General features: G+C 48.9%; 1 protein-coding gene across 4 annotated transcripts in view; it reads left to right on the top strand.

Moving 5' to 3' along the window:
* The window catches only part of CYTH1 (cytohesin 1), an 81,463-nt gene that overhangs the window by 33,697 nt on the left and 29,220 nt on the right, over window positions 1–18,546 (top strand). The window contains exon 1 of one of the 4 annotated variants that reach the window (XM_014863334.3): window positions 3,838–4,286. The exons of 1 other annotated variant lie outside the window; for it this stretch is intronic. In XM_014863334.3, the coding sequence (XP_014718820.1) occupies window positions 4,259–4,286 (28 nt within the window). In that variant the 5' untranslated portion in view covers window positions 3,838–4,258. Of the gene's footprint in view, window positions 1–3,837; window positions 4,287–14,945; window positions 15,572–16,325; window positions 16,549–18,546 lie in introns of those variants that run through there. 2 more of the 4 variants (XM_070483738.1, XM_070483739.1) reach the window with 2 other exon arrangements.

The raw sequence follows: 18,546 nt of genomic DNA, 5'->3' as shown, positions 1-18,546 counted from the left end.
TTGGTTTAGTGCGCATTACAGGGCCTGGCCAGTTCCTGTCTCCCATCTCCTTACTCAGACACTGCTCTGAGGCCTAGGGAACTGCTCTGGTTTTGTAATATGCCGTTGTTTTTCTAGTTATTTCAGAATGTACTTTGAAGCCTCCTTGCAGCTTCCCTTTGAATGGCTGTGTTCTGATCCTCCACGTGCTGTCCTTGGGACGGATGCTGTAGACGGGCCTGATGAGCCGGCTGGTGGTGCTTCGTTTGCCCCGGACAGTCCCAGTGTACGCCTGTTGGCTGATGGGATTATGACTGGTACCCACTTTCAATCTCAGAAATGTCGCAATACGAATGATAAGTGGTACAGTTACTTTCCTTATGAGCGAGTCAGCTTCATAATTTGGTTCTTCAGTAGTTAAATTTCTATTTTAAGGAATTGAAGACATGCGTCTTCATTCATTACTTCCTTTTTCACAAAGTGTGCTATTTGTTGCTCTAGCTTTGGAATAACAGAAATCACATGGAAGATAGGCTGGTATTAGGCCAGGTGTGTCCCTCGGTGCTCCCAATTAACACCTAAGCGGCAGCTCTTACAAAAACAACTTTGGGGAGATGGGAAGAATCCTATCTTGAGGGCTGGCTGGGGGGGTCTGTGGGGTGGCCCACTGTGCCCAAACAGAGATAACAGCTACGTGAGCCATTTAGAGTCCATCTTTTGAGAATGTGAACTTGGCAGTATAGCAAGAATGCAGTGGCAAATAGTGGAGCAGAGCTGAAAGTCCCGAGGTCCCACGAAGCAGAGCAGACACAGTGGACTCAGTGATGGAGACTGTGAGGCTGAGGCCTGCTGGGTAGCGTGGAAACTGGGAGTCCTGTTGGCAACCCGCTGCTTGGAGGATGGCAGCTCCCTTCTCCTTGCCCAGGCCAGAAGGCTTGGGGTCATCCTGGACTTCTTTCACACCCTACCTGGAATCCATCGGCAAGTCCTTGGCTCTGTCTTAGAAGTAAATACAGCAGGGATTTGACCTCTTACTGCCTAAGCCGCCATTCTCCCACCTGGATGTTGTGACAGCCTCTCAGCTGGTCTCCCTGCTTCTGCTCTGGCTGCTCTGCAGGCTGGTCTGCCCCGCCAGCCTGAGCAGTATCCTCGCAAAGGAAGTCAGATCCTCCGCTCTGCTCCAGACGCTGGTAGCGGTTGCCCGTCTCACCCACAGTGGAAACCAGCCCTTAAAATAGCCCCCAAGGCCCGGGACGCACACCCCCCCCCCCCCCCCCCCCCCCACTGATCTCTCTGCTCCAGCTATGCTGGCTTCCTTGCCCTTCTCGGGAGTGGCCATCCCTGACCACCTGCCCCACCCGCCCTGCCCCATGTAGCATTTATCATCCTATGTACTGGGTATTTCACTTCTTGTTTCCCTGTCCTCCCCAGCTCCCGATAGAGTATAAACACCACAAGGGCAGGTGCTATAGTTTCCTGATGCGTCTCCAGTACCCGACACTCAGTTTGCTCAGTGAATGCTGGATGAAACTTGTGAAGGATAAGATTATAGATTTGATTGCAACACATAAGAACTTCTGTAAGACAAAACGTACTACAACTGAAGTTAAAAACAAGTGACAGATTGTGAGATAATATTTGCAACATATGATACAAAGGATTAGTAATATATAAATCAGAAGGAAAAGATAACCAATAGGAAAATGGGCAAAGGATATGAACAAGCAGTTCACGAAAGAGGACGTAGCTCACACTTATGAAAAGATCAAGTCAGTGCAGACTGTAAACAACAGCAAGAAGCTGCTTTTCACCTGTCAGACTGGCAGAAGTGCGGTCCAACCTATCAGGGAAGTGGCGCGCCTTTGGAAGGATCTGTGAACGCTCTAAGTACGCATGCCTGGTGGCCCTGCCGTGCTGCCTCCCAGTGTCTATTCCAGAGAAACGCTCTACCAGCTGATAGCAAGTAGAAAATAGAAGTGACTGTCGTCTTAAAAGTAGGATGAGCATCAAAGCCCAGCCCTGGCACCAGAACGTAGAAATACTGATTTGGGAATCGTTAAATGTAGATTTTGAAATGGAGCAGGATGGAACTTCTGGGGTGTGTTAGGGATGGAGGATGGGAAGGAGAAACCATAACTGTGATTTTGACACATGCAACTAAAAGGTAAAAAGTTGGGTTTGTATTAGTTGCCTCCACAAAACAGAGTGGTTTTTAAAAATACGTGCATACGTTCTGCTTCTCAGCAGCCCAGGGTTCGCTGGTTCGGATCCCGGGTGCAGACATGGCACCGCTTGGCAAAAACCGTGCTGTGGTAGGCGTCCCATGTATAAAGTAGAGGAAGATGGGCATAGATGTTAGCTCAGGGCTAGTCTTCCTCAGCAAAAAGAGGAGGATTGGCAGTAGTTAGCTCAGGGCTAATAAAAAAATACATGCGTATATATTTATTATTAGGTAAGCAGGAAAAGGGTGGGCTGAGGCCACTGCCCTTGAGGCACCTCTGAGCACCTTCAGAGTGTGACGAGGCAGCGCACTGGTGTCTCCCTGGAGATGTGCGTGTTTCTGCCCCGCCATGGGGACCCGGCCGCTGGACAGCAGGCTCGGGCTTCCTGCACACCTGCTGCAGGAGTTTGTGTTTACAACCAGCACTGACGGGAGGAGGAGAATTGGGGTCCAGCAGTAGAGCCAGCCAGAGGGTGGGCCCTGCATCCAGACACTTGGTTGAATGTCAGGTTTGGGACTTTGGGCAACGTCTCTGGGCCTCAGAGTCCTCATCTGTGAATTGGGGCTGAAGATGACACTCCCCTCATGGGGTTCTTTCCAGACTACATGAGTTCGGCCATGTCAGGCCAGGTGCAAAGGGAGCACTCAAGGAATGTTCTCTACAATGATGGTGCCACAGGTGCAAGTTCTCCTTCTGATTGCCACTCGTAAGTATGAGCAAGTGAGTTATGGGACCCCCTAGTCCCTCCCATGAACACATAGGAAGCTGTATCTGAATCCAGGAATTGTACTTCGAAGAATTTTTACTAAGGAAGTAATGAGAGACACGTGCCAGAACGTGTGCGCATGGATGTTGAGATTGGCAGAAAAGTTGGAAACCACTTAAAAAGTCTTCCAGTAGGGGACTGGTTAAATATGACCTCCATGACATGGGTGATAAAAATGTGGCAGACAGCCGTCTACAGTCCTGGAGAAATGTCGTAGGTAAAAACAGCTGGTTATAAAACAGCAGGTAAAATAACCAATTTTTGTTTCTCTCTATATACGTATTTAGTTATCTCTATTTCTTTCTTTATATATGTTGATCTATATACATACTATCTCTTGAGATAATATAAATATATCTTAAGAAAGATAAATATATCACTATTATATATTGTATAATATGTATGGTTATGTGTATCATATGAGAGATATGAGATACAGAGAAATATAAAGAGAGAAATATGTGTATATCTGTATATGTAGAGAGAGAAATATATATATAAAGACAGAAAGAAAGAGAATATAATATATACAATAAAAATTTGGAAGAAAATAAAGAATACACACCAAAATGTCATCAGTGGGTGATAGGATTAACGTTTTTTTCCCTCACTACTTTTACCTAATTTCAACAGTGAAAATGTATGATGAGTATAAAAAAAGAGTATGCAGAAAAGAACACATTAGAAAATAGAATGGGGATGAGATTGAACTTACATCGGGAGTGTTGCCCTTGGATTTTTTTCGCCTGTAAAATCTGCCTTCTGCTTTTAGCCTGTGACCTCATAACATAGCGTAAGGATTACAATCTCTTAGTCATTCTCTTGGGAAATGCGTCATTACTTCATTGTGAGAGGACCGGGGTTTTGAGTGATTCCGTTCTAAGAAAGTACTTGGAAAGTGAGGAGAGAAATGACATCTAGCCCTGTCCCTTGCTGCAGTCCAATCTGAGAAAAGACCAGAAGTGCAGCTGTTGCCTCCTTGACGGCAGCGGAAGGCGGCTTCCAGGGAGGAGGTGGTTAACTGCCGGCAGCTACTTGAGCTTGACTTCAGGAACTGGGTGGTGGCCGTGAGCTGGGAGTGACGCTCCTGCAGCTGGAGGCTGATTGGTCTAGGAGTGCGGCCAGCGATTTTCCTGTAGGTTCAGGAAGCAGCTCTGAGCTGTCCTGGTGGCTAGACAGCCCACAGGTGTTCCTGGCCCCACCCATTCCTACGTCCCAGGGAAACTTGGCTGAGTTCTCCTTTGAAGAACAAAACTGAGCAACCTTTAGGGTCCTGCCGTGACGGAAAAAGATGGTCCTTAAAACCGAAGAGGAGGATGGTGAGTCCCAGTCCTGGCCTGGGAGTATGGAGTGGGGTTTAAGTATCTCTTTTGATCAGTGTGTGAAATCCTGTGATGACAGTTTGACTGCCTTTGGGGACGAGCACGAACCCAGACTCTGCTTTTTATCTGACTGTTTTCAGGAGAAAGACTGGAGAGTGCTTTAGTGGTTAAGAAGCTAAGGTTCTTGGTGCGCGTGCGTGCGTGTGTGTGTAACTCAGTGTGTTTTTAAACCGGAGAAGTCCCCCACCCCAATCTTTGCTTTTCCTTGAAGATCCGCCCTGGGTGCTTGTTGCTGGAGTGTGCGCTCTGACTTGCTGACTTGGTCTGTACTTCCTGAAACTGAACCGCGTCGGTCAGGGGCTCTGTGAGTTGCACGGATATCCAGAATGAGTGTGATGCTGAAAAGTGAAGATGTCAGAGACCAGGTGGAGAGCACCACTGAGGTTCAGGATAAATAATATCCACTTTTATTAAATAAAATGTGACAAAATGAAAATGCGTAATTAATTTGATCTTCCTCTTTTGGTGTTCAGCCTTGTAGGGTCTGTAGAACTTCCTTCGTCTTCTCCACACGCACACTGAACAGTGAAGCTATGAGTAAAGGGATGACAAATTTTGTGGCTTCTGAATCCCAAAAGATTCTGCAGAAGAGCTGTCTTGCGCCCCCTGGGTCGGGGCTTTCAAACTCTGCAGTCCTACGAGCTGTGTGTGTGGACGTGTATGTATTTTATTGTGATGCCTTCATCAGATGGCAGCGTTTTCATGCCATAGGACAAAACAGCAAAGTTTATACTGGTTTGTAGCTAGTGATGAATGATATGAGTAAGTTTGAAATAAACATTAGGCTATATTTCAAAGGGGATTTTGTGAAAGTTATAATAAATGTTGGGGCTCCTTTTTATGCTTTTCCTTGTCTGATTCACTGTAAAACACATTGTAAAGTTTCCCCTTGAAGTGCAGATTATCTTTGACCATATCCGTGGGCTGATTTGGAAAGCTGTACCATCTGTGAAAGACTTTGGACGAGAGGAACGTACAGGCGTTGAAAATAATACTCTTGCGTTTGAAGAGGGGACAATATGAAAGGCAGTTCTAGGTCAGGGTTGAACTAGCCCTATGGGAGGTTTTGCATCTGAAAGAGAGTCCACGGAAGCCAAGGTCTCTAGTTCAAAAGGGGACACTTTTGAGAGTAGACAAGGACACTTTACTGATGATGCCGGACAGTAGGTGTGAGCCTGACTTGGAGAGACAGTGACCGCTGGTCACCGTGCTACAGCTTCATGCTTATTGCTGCTGGTCCTTCCGGGTGAGCCTGGCCTCAGCCCCACCAAGGAGATGCTGTTTACTAGTCACTTCAGATTCGAAGTCAGAGGGATCCCTGTCGTCGTCCCCTGGCCATCCTAGAGGCTTTAACATTCAACACAAGCTGCTCACTGTGTGTGCACTTGACTCAGTGGTGGGGGTGGGGCACCATTTTAGGGCCAGGCATTTTCGAGCTCAGATTTTTGAGATAGGATTGGTGGGCAACTCTGCTTTTAGTAAGTAACCGTCAAGAACGGGCCCTTCTCTGTTTCCCTCACCCCCTCCTGGCACGTTCGTCCTGTTGTCTACTTGGGACGTTAGGGAGGGCAGTGTTGTCCTTTTCACCACTGCGAAAATAGCTGCCCCTAGGTGTCCGCTGAGATGCAGAAAGGGCATTCAGGCAGATGTGAGAGTGAAGGGCACAAATGGACTTTCCTCTGGCAGGTCCCCAAGATCCCAGGGGAGGGAGAGTTCAGTGTCAGCATTCTTCAGATTTGTTACCAAAAGACTATGCCTAATAAAGGGGAAGTGGGGTTTTTTGAAAATTTCTTTAAACAAGTAAGATCCTTTCCTGCTGCACTAATCTCAGATCCATAATCCTCAAATTGAAGTGCTGCTTTTTGCCTCTGTCCTTACCTGGTATTTGTGCTCATCAGTTTGCATTCCAGCGTCACGTAGGTGTGTGTAGGTGAGAGTTAACCAGTGTCCTCAGTTGGGCACTGTTTTCTTAACTGCCTTAGGTTGGTATTTTAGCTATTGAATCTTATTTTTCTAATGCTTAGTCCCCCTGGATTTGCCTTTGAACCTTCTCTTTGGGATGGAATCGAGGCTCCTTGCTGTGTGGGACACGAGGCCCTCGCAAACTGACATGAGGCTCTCTTTTGGGTGCCAGCCCAGTCCCCATGTGCCTGGGGCCCTGACCGGGGGTGTATTTGCTGTCCCGTGGCACCCAACCACTTCCCGGCCTGCCCCCTGCTCAGTATGTGTGTCCATATTGGTCTCTGCTTCTCCATTTGCGGAATCCATTCATCCTTCACGTTGTGGCTCAGAAGCTTGACTCTCTGAAGCTGCTTGACGTCCCCAGTGCACTGGGTGTGCATGGCCGCGGTGGCCAAGTGTGCTTCTGCTCCCAGCTCACACACCTCCCCGACTGGCCTTTATGTTCTGTGCAGGGCGGGGATGGGAGCTGTTTCAGTCCCAGCTCCCAGCACAGGCGGGGTGTGTGCAGGTGCTTGGTAAATGCTGAGCCGAAGTGAATTTGATTATTCCAGAAGAGAAGATAAAGAGCTGAGGACTCAGCTGGCCGTTGGAATTGGGCTCTGTCTGTTCGTGGATCATATCCTCCGTGAGTCTTACCACATCTCTGAACTGGAGGTAACAGGGCATAGTTCATTGTCAGGAAATGTGCGAAGTTCACGGTTGGACTTTGTTGTCAAGTTCAAATAAAAACGGAAATGAGAAAACAGTTTAAGCTGTAAGATACCATGTGAGTATAAAGTTGTAGACTTTACAGGAAAATATGCGGCGTGGAATTAAGTATAGTGCCTCTTCATGGGGATACTGGATTTTCAGGTTGCCTCTCAAATACTACCCCTGATGTTAACTCACTACCCAGTCCTGTTCTCTTAGTGCATTCCTTGTAGTTGTGCCAGCCTCACGGTGGACAAGTTGCTTAGGTCGAGGTGAGTATTGGGAGGAACACCTAAGGTGCTGTGACTATAAATTAATATTCCCACAGATATTTCTCACTCCCTTCCTTATGGATTGAGTTTGTATTTTGCAGAATCAAAAATGGTCCCTTTTTTATTTTTAAGCAGGAGTGCTTGGTGTTGTACAAAGCACATGTCACAGCAGACCTGCATCACCATCTGCTGCGACGAGTTCTGAAGGGGGCTCACTGTGGTCTGAACTTGAGGGCCTGTTCCGTGGAGCACAGCAGGGATGAGTGCCTGTGGTGTTGCACAGGGACCAGCACTGCCCTTTCTTTTTTTTTTTTTTTTTTAAAGATTAGCACCTGAGCTAACAACTGTTGCCAATCTTTTTTTTTTTGAGGAAGATTAGCCCTGAGCTAATTGCCAATCCTTCTCTTTTTTGCTGAGGAAGTCTGGCCCTAAGCTAACATCCATGCCCGTCTTCCTCCACTTTATATGTGGGACGCCTACCACAGCATGGCTTGCCAAGCTGTGCCATGTCCACACCCGAGATCCGAACCAGCGAACTCTAGGCTGCCAAGAAGCGGAACGTGCAAACTTAACCGCTGTGACACCTGGCGGCCCCTCTTTTATACCCCCCTGCTTTTTCTCCCCCAATTCCCCCAGTACATAGTTGTATATTTTTAGTTGTGGGTCCTCCTAGTTGTGGCATGTGGGATGCCGCCTCAGCGTGGCTGATGAACCATGCCATGTCCATGCCCAGAATCTGAACCGATGAAACCCTGGGCCGCCGAAGGCAGAGCGCATGAACTTAACCACTGGGCCACGGGGCCGGCCCCTGCCCTTCTTGATGAAGAAGGTGAGCAGAGACGAGGCATGGGTTCTGCCCCTCTGAAAAAGGTGGGTCTTTATTTGTTGTCTGAGGCTTTCTGCACCTCCCAGGTTCTCTTTGTCACGGAATATGAAAGCACAGGACTGGCTGCCGATGGTCAGGACCCAGAGTCGGTAGACGGGGGGTGTGGAAGGCAGCAGGTGGGCTTGTCCAAGAAGCCAGCGTTGTCGAAAGAAAAGGCAGTGTTGTGGGTCTTGGCAGGCACGGGTCTAGGGCCTCAAGAGCCCTTCTCAGCTTGCAGTGTGGTCAGCTGAGGCGAGGACAAGGCAGGTGCTGAGGATCTGGATGGGGGCATCAAGACCCTAGGAAGTGGGAGGCATTCCGGCTGTTGTCACCTAACCCTCCTGGGGCTCTGGAAGGTTTGCTGGAGTATGTGGTGGGGGGCTGACAGAACCTGCAAACAGTTTGCTGCTAGTTAAGAGATGGAGGGTAGAGCTTCTGGAAATTTTTTAAGGTACCCATTTCTCACTTTTCCCTTGCATTTTGACAACCCTCCAAAGGCAACCTTGCTGAATTTACGTTGTTCTTGTTTCTGTTCTTCTTTCTGTTTGTGGTCGGCTCAGCTGAGATCCCCTTTTTAGAAAGAGACTGGTTAACTGCTGCCATCTTCTCCGGGTTGCCTTGTGAAGAGCTTCAGCTTGTGGGAATTCATACGAGTTTCACCTTGCAGCTGGGACAGTCACTCAGCACGCTGCAGTCACAGACTCGTGGGGCTGTGAGTGTCTTAGAAGTGACCTGGTCTGGCTTGGTCAGCTGTGCCATTGAGAGTCATCGCCGTGGCTCCTGGAGGGATGTCAGAGTCAGCCAGGAGCATCAGTGGAACAGCACAGTTGGGACATGGTGATCTCCTGACTCCATGGAGTCTTTCCTGAGGACGTGCTGTGTTTGGTTGTATAGACACAGGCCATACATGAGGGGAAAACAGAGACGGAAGGCCCAAGGCCTGCCGCCCTCTGCTCTGCTGGTGCTCAGGACTCACCCGGCACGTTCTTTTGCTTCTTAAGAAAAGAATTTCTCGAGTCTTGTATGTTCTTCCTTCCTTGCTCTGCAGAGAAACTGTGAAAGCTCAAATTCTGACCTGAAAGGAGCCACGTGAATTTCTTCTCTGAGCCAGTGGCTGTTTCTGCATGTCCTTTCTTTTGGTGTCTAAAGTCTCTTCTCCTTTGTATTTTCTGTTAAGAGTTCAGGAGCCTTGATTCACAGACTTCAGATGGAATCCCACATTTCCACCATGGCATAATCAGTACTTACAGCAGGGGCTCACAGGCATTATATCAGAACTTGAGCATCTTCCCTCCACAAAAGAGATGCTTAGGCATCAATCTGAGCACTGTTTTGGGGTAAGTGGCTGGTGACATTTCCCTGTTTTCTCTGAATAGAAATTGCAACATAAAATTGAGTTGTAGTCGTGGATCTACATACACAGAGAGGTATGAAATGAAGCCTTGCTGCCTCCGCCCGCTCTCCACCTCCTCGTCTCTGAAGAGGATTCCTGTTGACAGTTTCAAGGGCATCCTTCTCAGAATCTGTGCATTCCCCAACGGAGGTGCCGTGTGCCTGGTGCTCTGGGCCTTCCTGCTGCACTGCGTGTGTCTTAGGGAGCTTTCTAGATTCGCATTTACAGATCAGCTCTTTCTTTTTAATGACCAAATAGTGTTTAAGTAGTTTTTAATTTTTGCATTTTGAGAGTATATCCATGGGGTAAATTCTTAGATGGAATCACTAGATCAAAAGGTATGTGCGTCTTAAGTTTGGTGCTGCAAAGAGAGTGTGCACTTTACACCCACCAGCAGCGTGTGAGACTGATGTGCAGCCCACGCCCTTGACGGGGTTCGTGTCTTCAGACGTTTTCGTTTCTGCCAGACTTGTGGAAGGCAGAAGGGTCTTCATGTCTTAATTTGCGTTTTTCAATCTTAGAGAGTTCAGGTGTCTTTTCCTCCTTGCCCGTTTGTCTTTCTCTGTTTGTGATCTGCCTGTATGGCCTTGGCTGTATGTTTGTCGCCATCTCCTCACCCTGTGCTCTCTCTGAGGGGAAAGTCGCACCTTCGTCCTGCGCTCCGCATGCCTCTTGTCTGCTTGTTTACCGTTTAGCTCACGGGACTGCATTTTTAGTGTAGCCAACTAAACAGACTCCAAGACTGTGACCGTAGTAATCTGAGCTTTATTCTAGAATTGTTATGCTTTCTTTGTTTTTGTTAAAATCTTTGATTTAGCTAGGATTTATTTTGTTATAAATGAGGTAGGCATTCAGCTAAGTTTTCCCCAAAATGGCTAGCTAGCTCATTGCCCCACCACCATTGACTTAATAATCCTATTTTGCTTTATGATTTTATCTTTTCCTTACGTTTTCTTTATGAGATTTTATGATTTGAAGTGCCACCTGTGTTTCAGTATTTCTTGAGTTTCTCTTCTCTTCTAGTGCTGTTTCCAGTTGTTGAAGCCTCGCATGCTGGAGTCTCGGGTGGCTGCTCCCCTCACATTACCCTTTTTCCCCCTTCATATTTTTCTGAACTGTTCTCATATGTATATATTTTCCATGTGAACTTTGATATTATTTTACTTAGCGCATTTCGGTAAAAATCTTGTTGGTAACGTAAATAATATTTGTAAAGATGGATATGCATCCTCAGGAGAGATCTTTCCCTGTTGGGGCCTTCCTCCCTCTGCTCCATCTTCCTTTCTTTCGTGGCTTCTTCCTCCTGCCTGTGGGAGAGGCTGGTCCTGCCACAGTAGCCGCACCGGCTTGGGGGAGAGTTTGCCAGTGTTTGGAGGTAGCAGAGAGTTTGTCCAGAGAAAGCAGTCACATCTTACCATCCAGGATGAGGGTCTGTTTGTCTTCGAGGGAGGCGGCCACAGGCAGCCTTCCTGGTGTCAGGAATTCACAGCCCAGCCTCGCCTCGTGAGCCGATTTTGGAGAGGCAGAAGTGCCACCTGGGTCTTGAAAGGTAGAGAACAGGGAACTCAGCTTCGCTCTCCTCCAGCCTCCTCACTGGCCATCCTCGGCAACGGGCCTGCTCTTCCTTCCTCCCTGCTGTTCTGCCCCCGTCTCAGCTGCACCCTCAGCAAAGGGCAGGAGATAGAGGATAGCCGGACAGCGGCCTCAGAACAGACTGGATCCGCCCCTTGGCTGGAGCAGAATTGAGGCCTCCGGTGTTGCCCCGGGGAGGAGGGCCCCTCCAGGAGACTGGGCCCCCGGCGTCTGCCCAGCTTTGCCCTGCCCTGAGCAGCGCCCAGGGCCTGCCAGCACTCGGGAAGCGGGAGCCAGAGTCAGTGCCTCTGGCTCCTCCAGGCTGCTCTCATCTTCAGAAAGCCTTCTCTGGGCCCTGGGCAGCTCTGAGAAGGGTCCATGTCTGGTAATGGGAGCCGATTTCTTCCTGCTTTGAGTTTAAAGTAGAAACTACTACTCTCTCAAGAGATCTTCAGGCCCTTCTCGGAGCAGGAACAGAGGGCGGTCTTTGCTCTCTAAAGAGGCGTTTATGCTTCCAGCTTTCATGGAAGAAGTATTAAACATTTTTAAGCATAAGGACTGGAGTAGAACCATTAAAACTCCATGCTTCAGTTTTCATGTGACACAGAAGGATGGGAGACTGAGTTCTAAGACGGCCTAGAGGCTCTCTGCCGATCGTGCGTGTTGGTGCACGGAGCTTTGCCCAGCTTATTTGGGTGTGGGGATCTGCATGCGTAGGACTAGCAAGTTTGAGATGTTGATGAATTGAAAAACACCAATTTATTGCCACTCAGAAGTTGCTGGTTCAATAAAGTGGGTGCTGCAGATCCCCCGCACGCTTGGTTGAGGTCTCTGCTGCTGGCCTGGGGCCTGAGCCGGCGTTAGAGTGAGGGAGAAGTCAGTCGTGCGTGTGGGGGCTGTGATCGCATAAGATGGCAGCTGAAGCTGTGAGTTGCTAGTCGGGGCGGAAAACCCTTAGCCGTCTGCTGCCACCTCTGAACCAGACTTACTGCCTTGGACAAATAAATGCCCGTGTCCGTGTCCCTTTTCCTGCATGACCACTGAAAAGCTTCCAGTCCCCTTTCTTTCTAATGCCCCTCAGTGCCCCTTCTTACCCTTCCTAAAGTGCTCCTTTCTCTATCTGACCTCCAACCCAACGAAAGAATAGAGTCCAGGTGTCTTTGTGCCGAATTCAAAAGACCACACTTCAACTTCAGCAGCTTTTCCAGACATTTCCAGTTTGTTCTCCCCTTCCTCTTTGAGTCTGTCGCTCATCCAGCCTAGAGTGCTCTCTGCCTCCTGACCCAGCCTCCAGCCTGGGCTCCAGCTTCCTGTGCGGAGCCTTCCAGGACAACTCGCCTCCGTCCCCACCGTCTCTGACCCTGGAGCACCTGTCAGCAGCACTTACTGCGTCCTCTTTTTTCTTTAAAAAGCATAGCAACATGTAAGCTCTTTGGGGGCTGAAACCACGTCTTATCATCTTTGTATCTTCTACGGTAACTAATAGGGTGCCTTCTTTATGGCAGTAGATTTTTTCTTTAAAGCTTGTGGAATTATGAATCTAAGAAAATCATTTTTAAAAACTTTCGTTTTCTCTGTTGGTCGATTTGCTGAGCTTTCTAGCTGGGAGCGGTCTGTTTCTCTGGTCGTCACTGTGGTAGGCGGTGTGTTTTACCTCCGTCCTCTTTAGATGCGCGGAGGGCCACTGCACACCTATTGGTAGCTCTTTCCTCTGACTTCTTGTCTGCTCGCTTTCTTGGATCTTGTTGTTTGTGCCAAGCGTGGGCACTCACCAGCTACCGCGCAGGCTTTGCTACCAGCCGCCTCTGGCCTGGGTTCCCGCTGAAGCCTCTGCCCGGCTTCGCATGCAGCAGGTAAACCCCAGCTCTGGATCCCCTGTCTGTCAGTAGCAGCTGGTGAGTTAAAGCGGAGCCACAGCGAGCCTTGCACGTTGGGACTGAGTCTTGCACAGGACGTGATAGGTCAGGGTTCACCTGCTGGGATTTTTAAATCCTTGAACTGTGTGTCTGCATATTATGTAAAAACTGGTAATATTACCTCAAAAAAGGGGACATAGCCCTTTAGGACTGTGTAAAGTGGTGTGAGAATATTTACAGTATATTACTGGAAAACAAGAGCTTAATTTTGTGGACAGGTAAAACTCCTGGGAACAGGACAGTGCATAACCAGATGGTGAACAGAATGATACAAACATGTTCCAAGGAGGCAGTGCCGATGAAGATGGTCTTCAGGTGACGCAGGTAAACTGAGAGCAGTGTGGCCACAGTAATCTGGGAGTTCTCCCTGTAAGAGGTGGCTCTTGATGGGTGGGGATGAAGAACCTCTAAACAGGAAGGAAGCACAGAGAGGTTGGAACTGAGTAACACTGCTGGAGCAGGGAGGGTGGAATCTCGATGGGGCCAGGAATAGGGACTCTCAGTCCTCGTGGTTACTGAAAACTTGTATCCTTTTGCAGGTTAAAATAAAGATTTCGTAAATAATTTTAGAGGTATTTCTTATAGACTTAGTATGATTCTTTTAGATGAGAGCTGCCGTTTTGACACAAAATAAAATTGTTCATATTATGGCTGTTTTTTTTTTTTTTTGAGTAAGATTAACCCTGAGCTAACATCTGCGGCCAATCCTCCTCTTTTTGCTGAGGAAGACTGTCTCTGAGCTAACATCCGTGCTCATCTTTCTCTACTTTATATGTGGGACGCCTACCACAGCATGGCTTGCCAAGCAGTGCCATGTCCGCACCCGGGATCCGATCCGGCGAACTCCGGGCCACTGAAGCGGAACGTGCGAACTTGACCGCTGTGCCACCAGGCCAGCCCCTGGCTGTTTCTTAAAAGATGCAGGCTGGACTGCAGAGCCCAAGTGTTTGGGTCAGGTCTGGTGACCCTGTTATGGGGATGAGGAGACCCCAGAGTATGAAACCTAAATTAATATGGGGGAGTCTTGAGCAGGGCTTGCATGCTGGGTGCCTCCTTTCAGCAGTTTCCCACGGACAGAAGACTGGAAGCCAGGGAGGGCTTCGGGTGGTGGGGAGGGCATTGTTTTTAGATTTTTCTTTTCCTTTTGTTGTTTATCTGGAGGAGTGGTTCTTAACCAGGAAGGTTTTGCCCTCCAGGGGACATTTGGCAATGTCTGGAGGCATTTTTGGTTGTCTCTCTTGGGGGTGGGGTGGGGGTGCTGCTGGCATCCAGTAGGTGGAGGCCAGGGGTGCAGCTAAACAGGCCACAGTGCCCAGCGTCCCCAGAGCCACCGCTGGGATGTCAGCAGTGCTGCGAGGGAGAGCCCTCATCCAGGGTAGTGGTTTATTTTCGTTTGTTCTCCTTGCTTATTTGGCACTTGTTTTAAAGCCTGCCTATGTCTCTTCCCTTATTATCAAAGGCAGTGTTTCTCCGAGCGGGCTGCAGACAGCTCCCTCCACTCGTCTTGGGTTCTGCTTTAATGGGGAACCTGTGCCTGTGGAGCCACGTCTCGGGGTGGGGTCCAAGTCTGTGTTTAACAGCGCCTGTGCTGATCCTTGCACCCTCTGAAGTTTGAGAGCCGCCCTTCTCAGGCTGTAGCGATGTTTCTTGTCACCAGCCATCTTAGAGTGTCGTCCCCAGGATTAACCTGCCTAACTTCCTAACCAGAATGTATTGGAATGCGGTGTTCCAGCCTCTGGTAAAGAAACAGAACGATGGCCAGCGTGTGGAGACAGCGACTACCACATGGCCCGAGTGGGATGGCCCTTTTTGGTAAAAGGCGGTGTGTCCTATGTGGAGACGGGGGCCTGGCCCCTAGGACAGGAAGCCAGGGTTGTGTTGAGGTAGCCTGGTCAGCGTCACTGCCTGCTGACGTGGTGCAGAGCCGGGGAAAGAGGTGGCCTTGTGCCGAGGGGTGGCAGAATAGCTTGCACACCGTAGATCCTGTCCTGCTCAGTAAGGAGAAGGCATCTTAAATAAGGTTTAACGTCCTCCCAGGGAAGCAGCCATCAGCTTTTTGCTTCCAAGAGGGAGAAAAAAGCAAGTGTAGCTTGTGAGCAAATGCTGGTGGTGCCCCCTCCCCCCGCAGGAGGCCTTCGGGGGAGTGGTAGGAGGGGCCGGCTGGAATTGCATTCATGGAAATAAGCCTGCGAGGAGCTGAGCAGCACACGCTCCAAGTGTCAGCCAGGCGACAGCTCCGGGCACGGCCATCTCTCCATCCTCGCCAGCCTTCCTCACCAGGATCAGCTCCCTTTCCACCCGGGGTTTCCGCTCAGCTTTTGTTTCCTCCAGCCGCCTGCCTCTCCCCTGGCTGTGCTGGCACACATGCTGTGCTTGCTCCGTCCCTCCCTCCACCTGGAGCTGTGGGAGCACCCTGCAGCCTGGGCCTGGGGGGTGGCGGTGCTGCTCTACCATGGCCTCTGAAGTGGAGAGCTGTGACCTGCCCAGGCTTTGACATTGCTGCTCGGGGGCTGCCGGGACACTGGGGCCACAGGAGAGGGGACTCGCCTTGGGTAAGAAGCCGCGTGGATGGCGTGTGTGAGCTCATCATGTAGAGTCTGCGGATCCGCTCTGTTATGCTCTGCTGCCGGCCTCTCCCACCCAGAAGCCGGCAGCAGAGCTGATGCATGCAGCGGCTGTTTCACTGCATGTCTGTCTTGTGGTTTCGCATTCTGCTCTCCTTCTAGGGCTTTTCCGCTAGCTCCATCGGACAGATAGATGTTCAAGCATTCAGTGTGGTTTCTTCTGGGCCTAAGATATACAAACAAGCTAATAACCAGTTTTCATGATCCTGCTTCGATGAGGTAGAAATAGGACGACAGAAAGCAGAGGGACAAATTCAGGGCGGTTCTCTTCCCTCTCGACCCACCCCAGGAGTTTCTGTTTTACTCATGAAGGACTTGGGAAGCTTTCCTGGGCGTGGGTAGCGCTCCTTCCAGCAGCACACGTAGGAAGGGAGTTGGAGTTGCACCTTCAATTTGATCCCAGGAGTCCATTCCAGCTGTCAGGCCGAGGGAGAATGTTTTAGTGAAGAAAATTCAGGGTTTTCCTTTGGAAAACATACAAAACACCATACAAATAGATTTTAGGAACAAGGGGAAAGTGAGAGGGAGCTGACTTCTTAACCCGCCCCCCCCCCCCTCTATTTTGGACATGAAAGGGGTGTGGTGACACAGCTGTGCAATATGACGTGATTGCAGCTGGCACGGGGATGGGGGAGCAGAGCTTCTGGGGCCCCTTCACTTGGGAGGATGAGGGGGGCCGAGCACAGATGACTTGGTGTGTCTGGTGGGATCAGGAATTTCTGGGCTTTCCTTGGGAGCTAAGGACCTGCGCTGTCTCCTGGAGGCCGAGGCAGAAAATGGCTCTTCCTCGATGAGCTGGTTCCAGCTCTGCATTCAGCCCTGCGACCCTTTCAGAAGCAGCATTGGAGACAGAGGTGGGAAGGATGAGAGCTAGAAGGAAAGCTGCAGAGTGCCGGCTGGATCAGGTATCACCACTGCAAGGTTTCAGGAAAAAGATCGAGGTTCTTAAAATGATTATTTTCTCGTTTTTAGCGTTTATTGAAGGCAGATGTTAATTTTGTTTTTCTAAACCAAACTTTTAGGATGAAATTTTATGATTTAGTTTCTTTTACTACCTTGAAAGTTGACTTCATTTCCCTTTGGTTAGCTTGTTAAATCATAACATTATGCAAATTATGTCTTCGAGGTCTAGGGTTTATTAGATAAAATGTGTCAATTGCTTTCTCTATGTAAGGTAAGATTATAAAGTACCTGGCTTTTATAAGACAATTTATAGAGCTGTTGGATATACATTCTCTCATTCAAGAAGGGCAAGATGGTGCCATGCCCCTTCGTGCTTCAGGAAACTGGGGCGGGGGAGGTGGTGGTGTTGCAGAACTGACGGGGGGAGGGGGAACCCCCGAAGGCGTCTCCCCCAGCCCTGGGCAGCGTCTCAGCTGAATTGACCAGGCCTGAGTTGTTCGTTAGTGGTTAGGGAAGTTTTCCTTAAAAATGCAGAGGATGGTAATTAAGTCTTTAATATACTTCTGGGTAGGAGGCTGGATGGTTTTTGTGTGGAAAGAATTTAAAGTGGAAGAGTAAATAATCGTATTGGCAGTTTGCTAGAAGACACCTCTGTCTCTCACTGTTGAATATCAGTTACGCTAGCCACACGCTAATGTAACTCTTTTTGGTCCTGGTCGTGTGTGTAGATTCTTTGAAAATCTCTTAGGCCATAAATTGATGGTGAGACACTTTTCAAGTGCTCTATACAAAAGTCAGATCATAGCTTCTTAGGAAAGGGACTGAGGTCAGCAGAAATCAGGAACTCAGGATGTTGCTATTACATTTTTGTTTAATTATAGTAAAATACACATTACCTAAAATTTACCATTTTAAGTGTGTAGTTCAGTCGTGTTACGTACATTTACACTGTTGTGCAACCATCACCACGGTCCATCTCCAGAACTTTTTTATCTTGCAAAACCGAAACTCTGTCCCCAGTAAACAGCAGCTCTCCATCCCCCGCCCCAGCCCTTGGCACCCACCATCCTTGTTTGTCTTTGTGAATTTGACGACTCTAGGTCCCTCATCGGTGTGCAATCTTAGTATTTGTCCTTTTGAGACTGGCTTACTTCACTGAGCTTACTGTCCTCCAGGTTCATCCATGTTGCAGCAGGTGTCAGAATTTCCTTCCTTTTTAAGGTAGAGTAATATGGTATTAAATTTTAGAGAGGATTGCTGTGGTTTTGACTTAGTAGGAAGGAAAAGTAATTGGTTTCCAAAGTCAGCAGACTTTCTACAAAGGGGTGAAGTGAGCGCATTGGCACACCTTGGCCGCATACATGTCACCAAGTTTCAGGCTCAGTAGCATCCCTTTGCTCATCCATCTTCCCCCCGCGCCCGCTGGTCTTGACAGCTACCTGAGGCCTGTCTCTGAATATAAGGCTTTCCGTGAAATTCTTCATCACTGCTTTTTGTTGTACGTATCTCTATGTCGCCTTTCACCTGAAAGACATTCTGAATTTTGGTTGTGTTCTTACCTGTCTTAAAGATCTGACCCCATGTATTTCCGACGTCAGCACAGAATCAAGAGTTTTGGGAAAGTTTGCTGGACGTCTGTATGTCTCCACAGCCTGAGTTCTTCCTGGTCTTCTGACTTTTTCACATTGTGAGTCACTGGCTTTCCTGGCAGACAAGGTGACTTGCAGGTGCCTCCCAGGGCAGGGCACTGTGAGGTGCTCTAACTGGCAGCATCTGCACAGGCGTGAGGTCACTGAGTGCAGGGTGGTGTCACCAGCACTGGCCACACTGGCAGTTCTGTGCCTACAGGCCCTTCGATATTTGTCTTCGGAGGTGTGAGAAACGCTGCCTTCACTCCTTGGGCTGTTTGCCAATTTGCACTCTTGAACCTAAAACCTGTTTGTAAATAGCTGTTGTTCCCTCTAGAGCCAGTGACAGTTTCTACAGAGGGTATGGGACAA

This window comes from Equus asinus, chromosome 13 (genome assembly GCF_041296235.1).
Source record: "Equus asinus isolate D_3611 breed Donkey chromosome 13, EquAss-T2T_v2, whole genome shotgun sequence".
NCBI lineage: Eukaryota > Metazoa > Chordata > Mammalia > Perissodactyla > Equidae > Equus > Equus asinus.
Note: the sequence above shows the minus strand (reverse complement) of the source record. Positions and strands in the feature narration are given on the sequence as shown.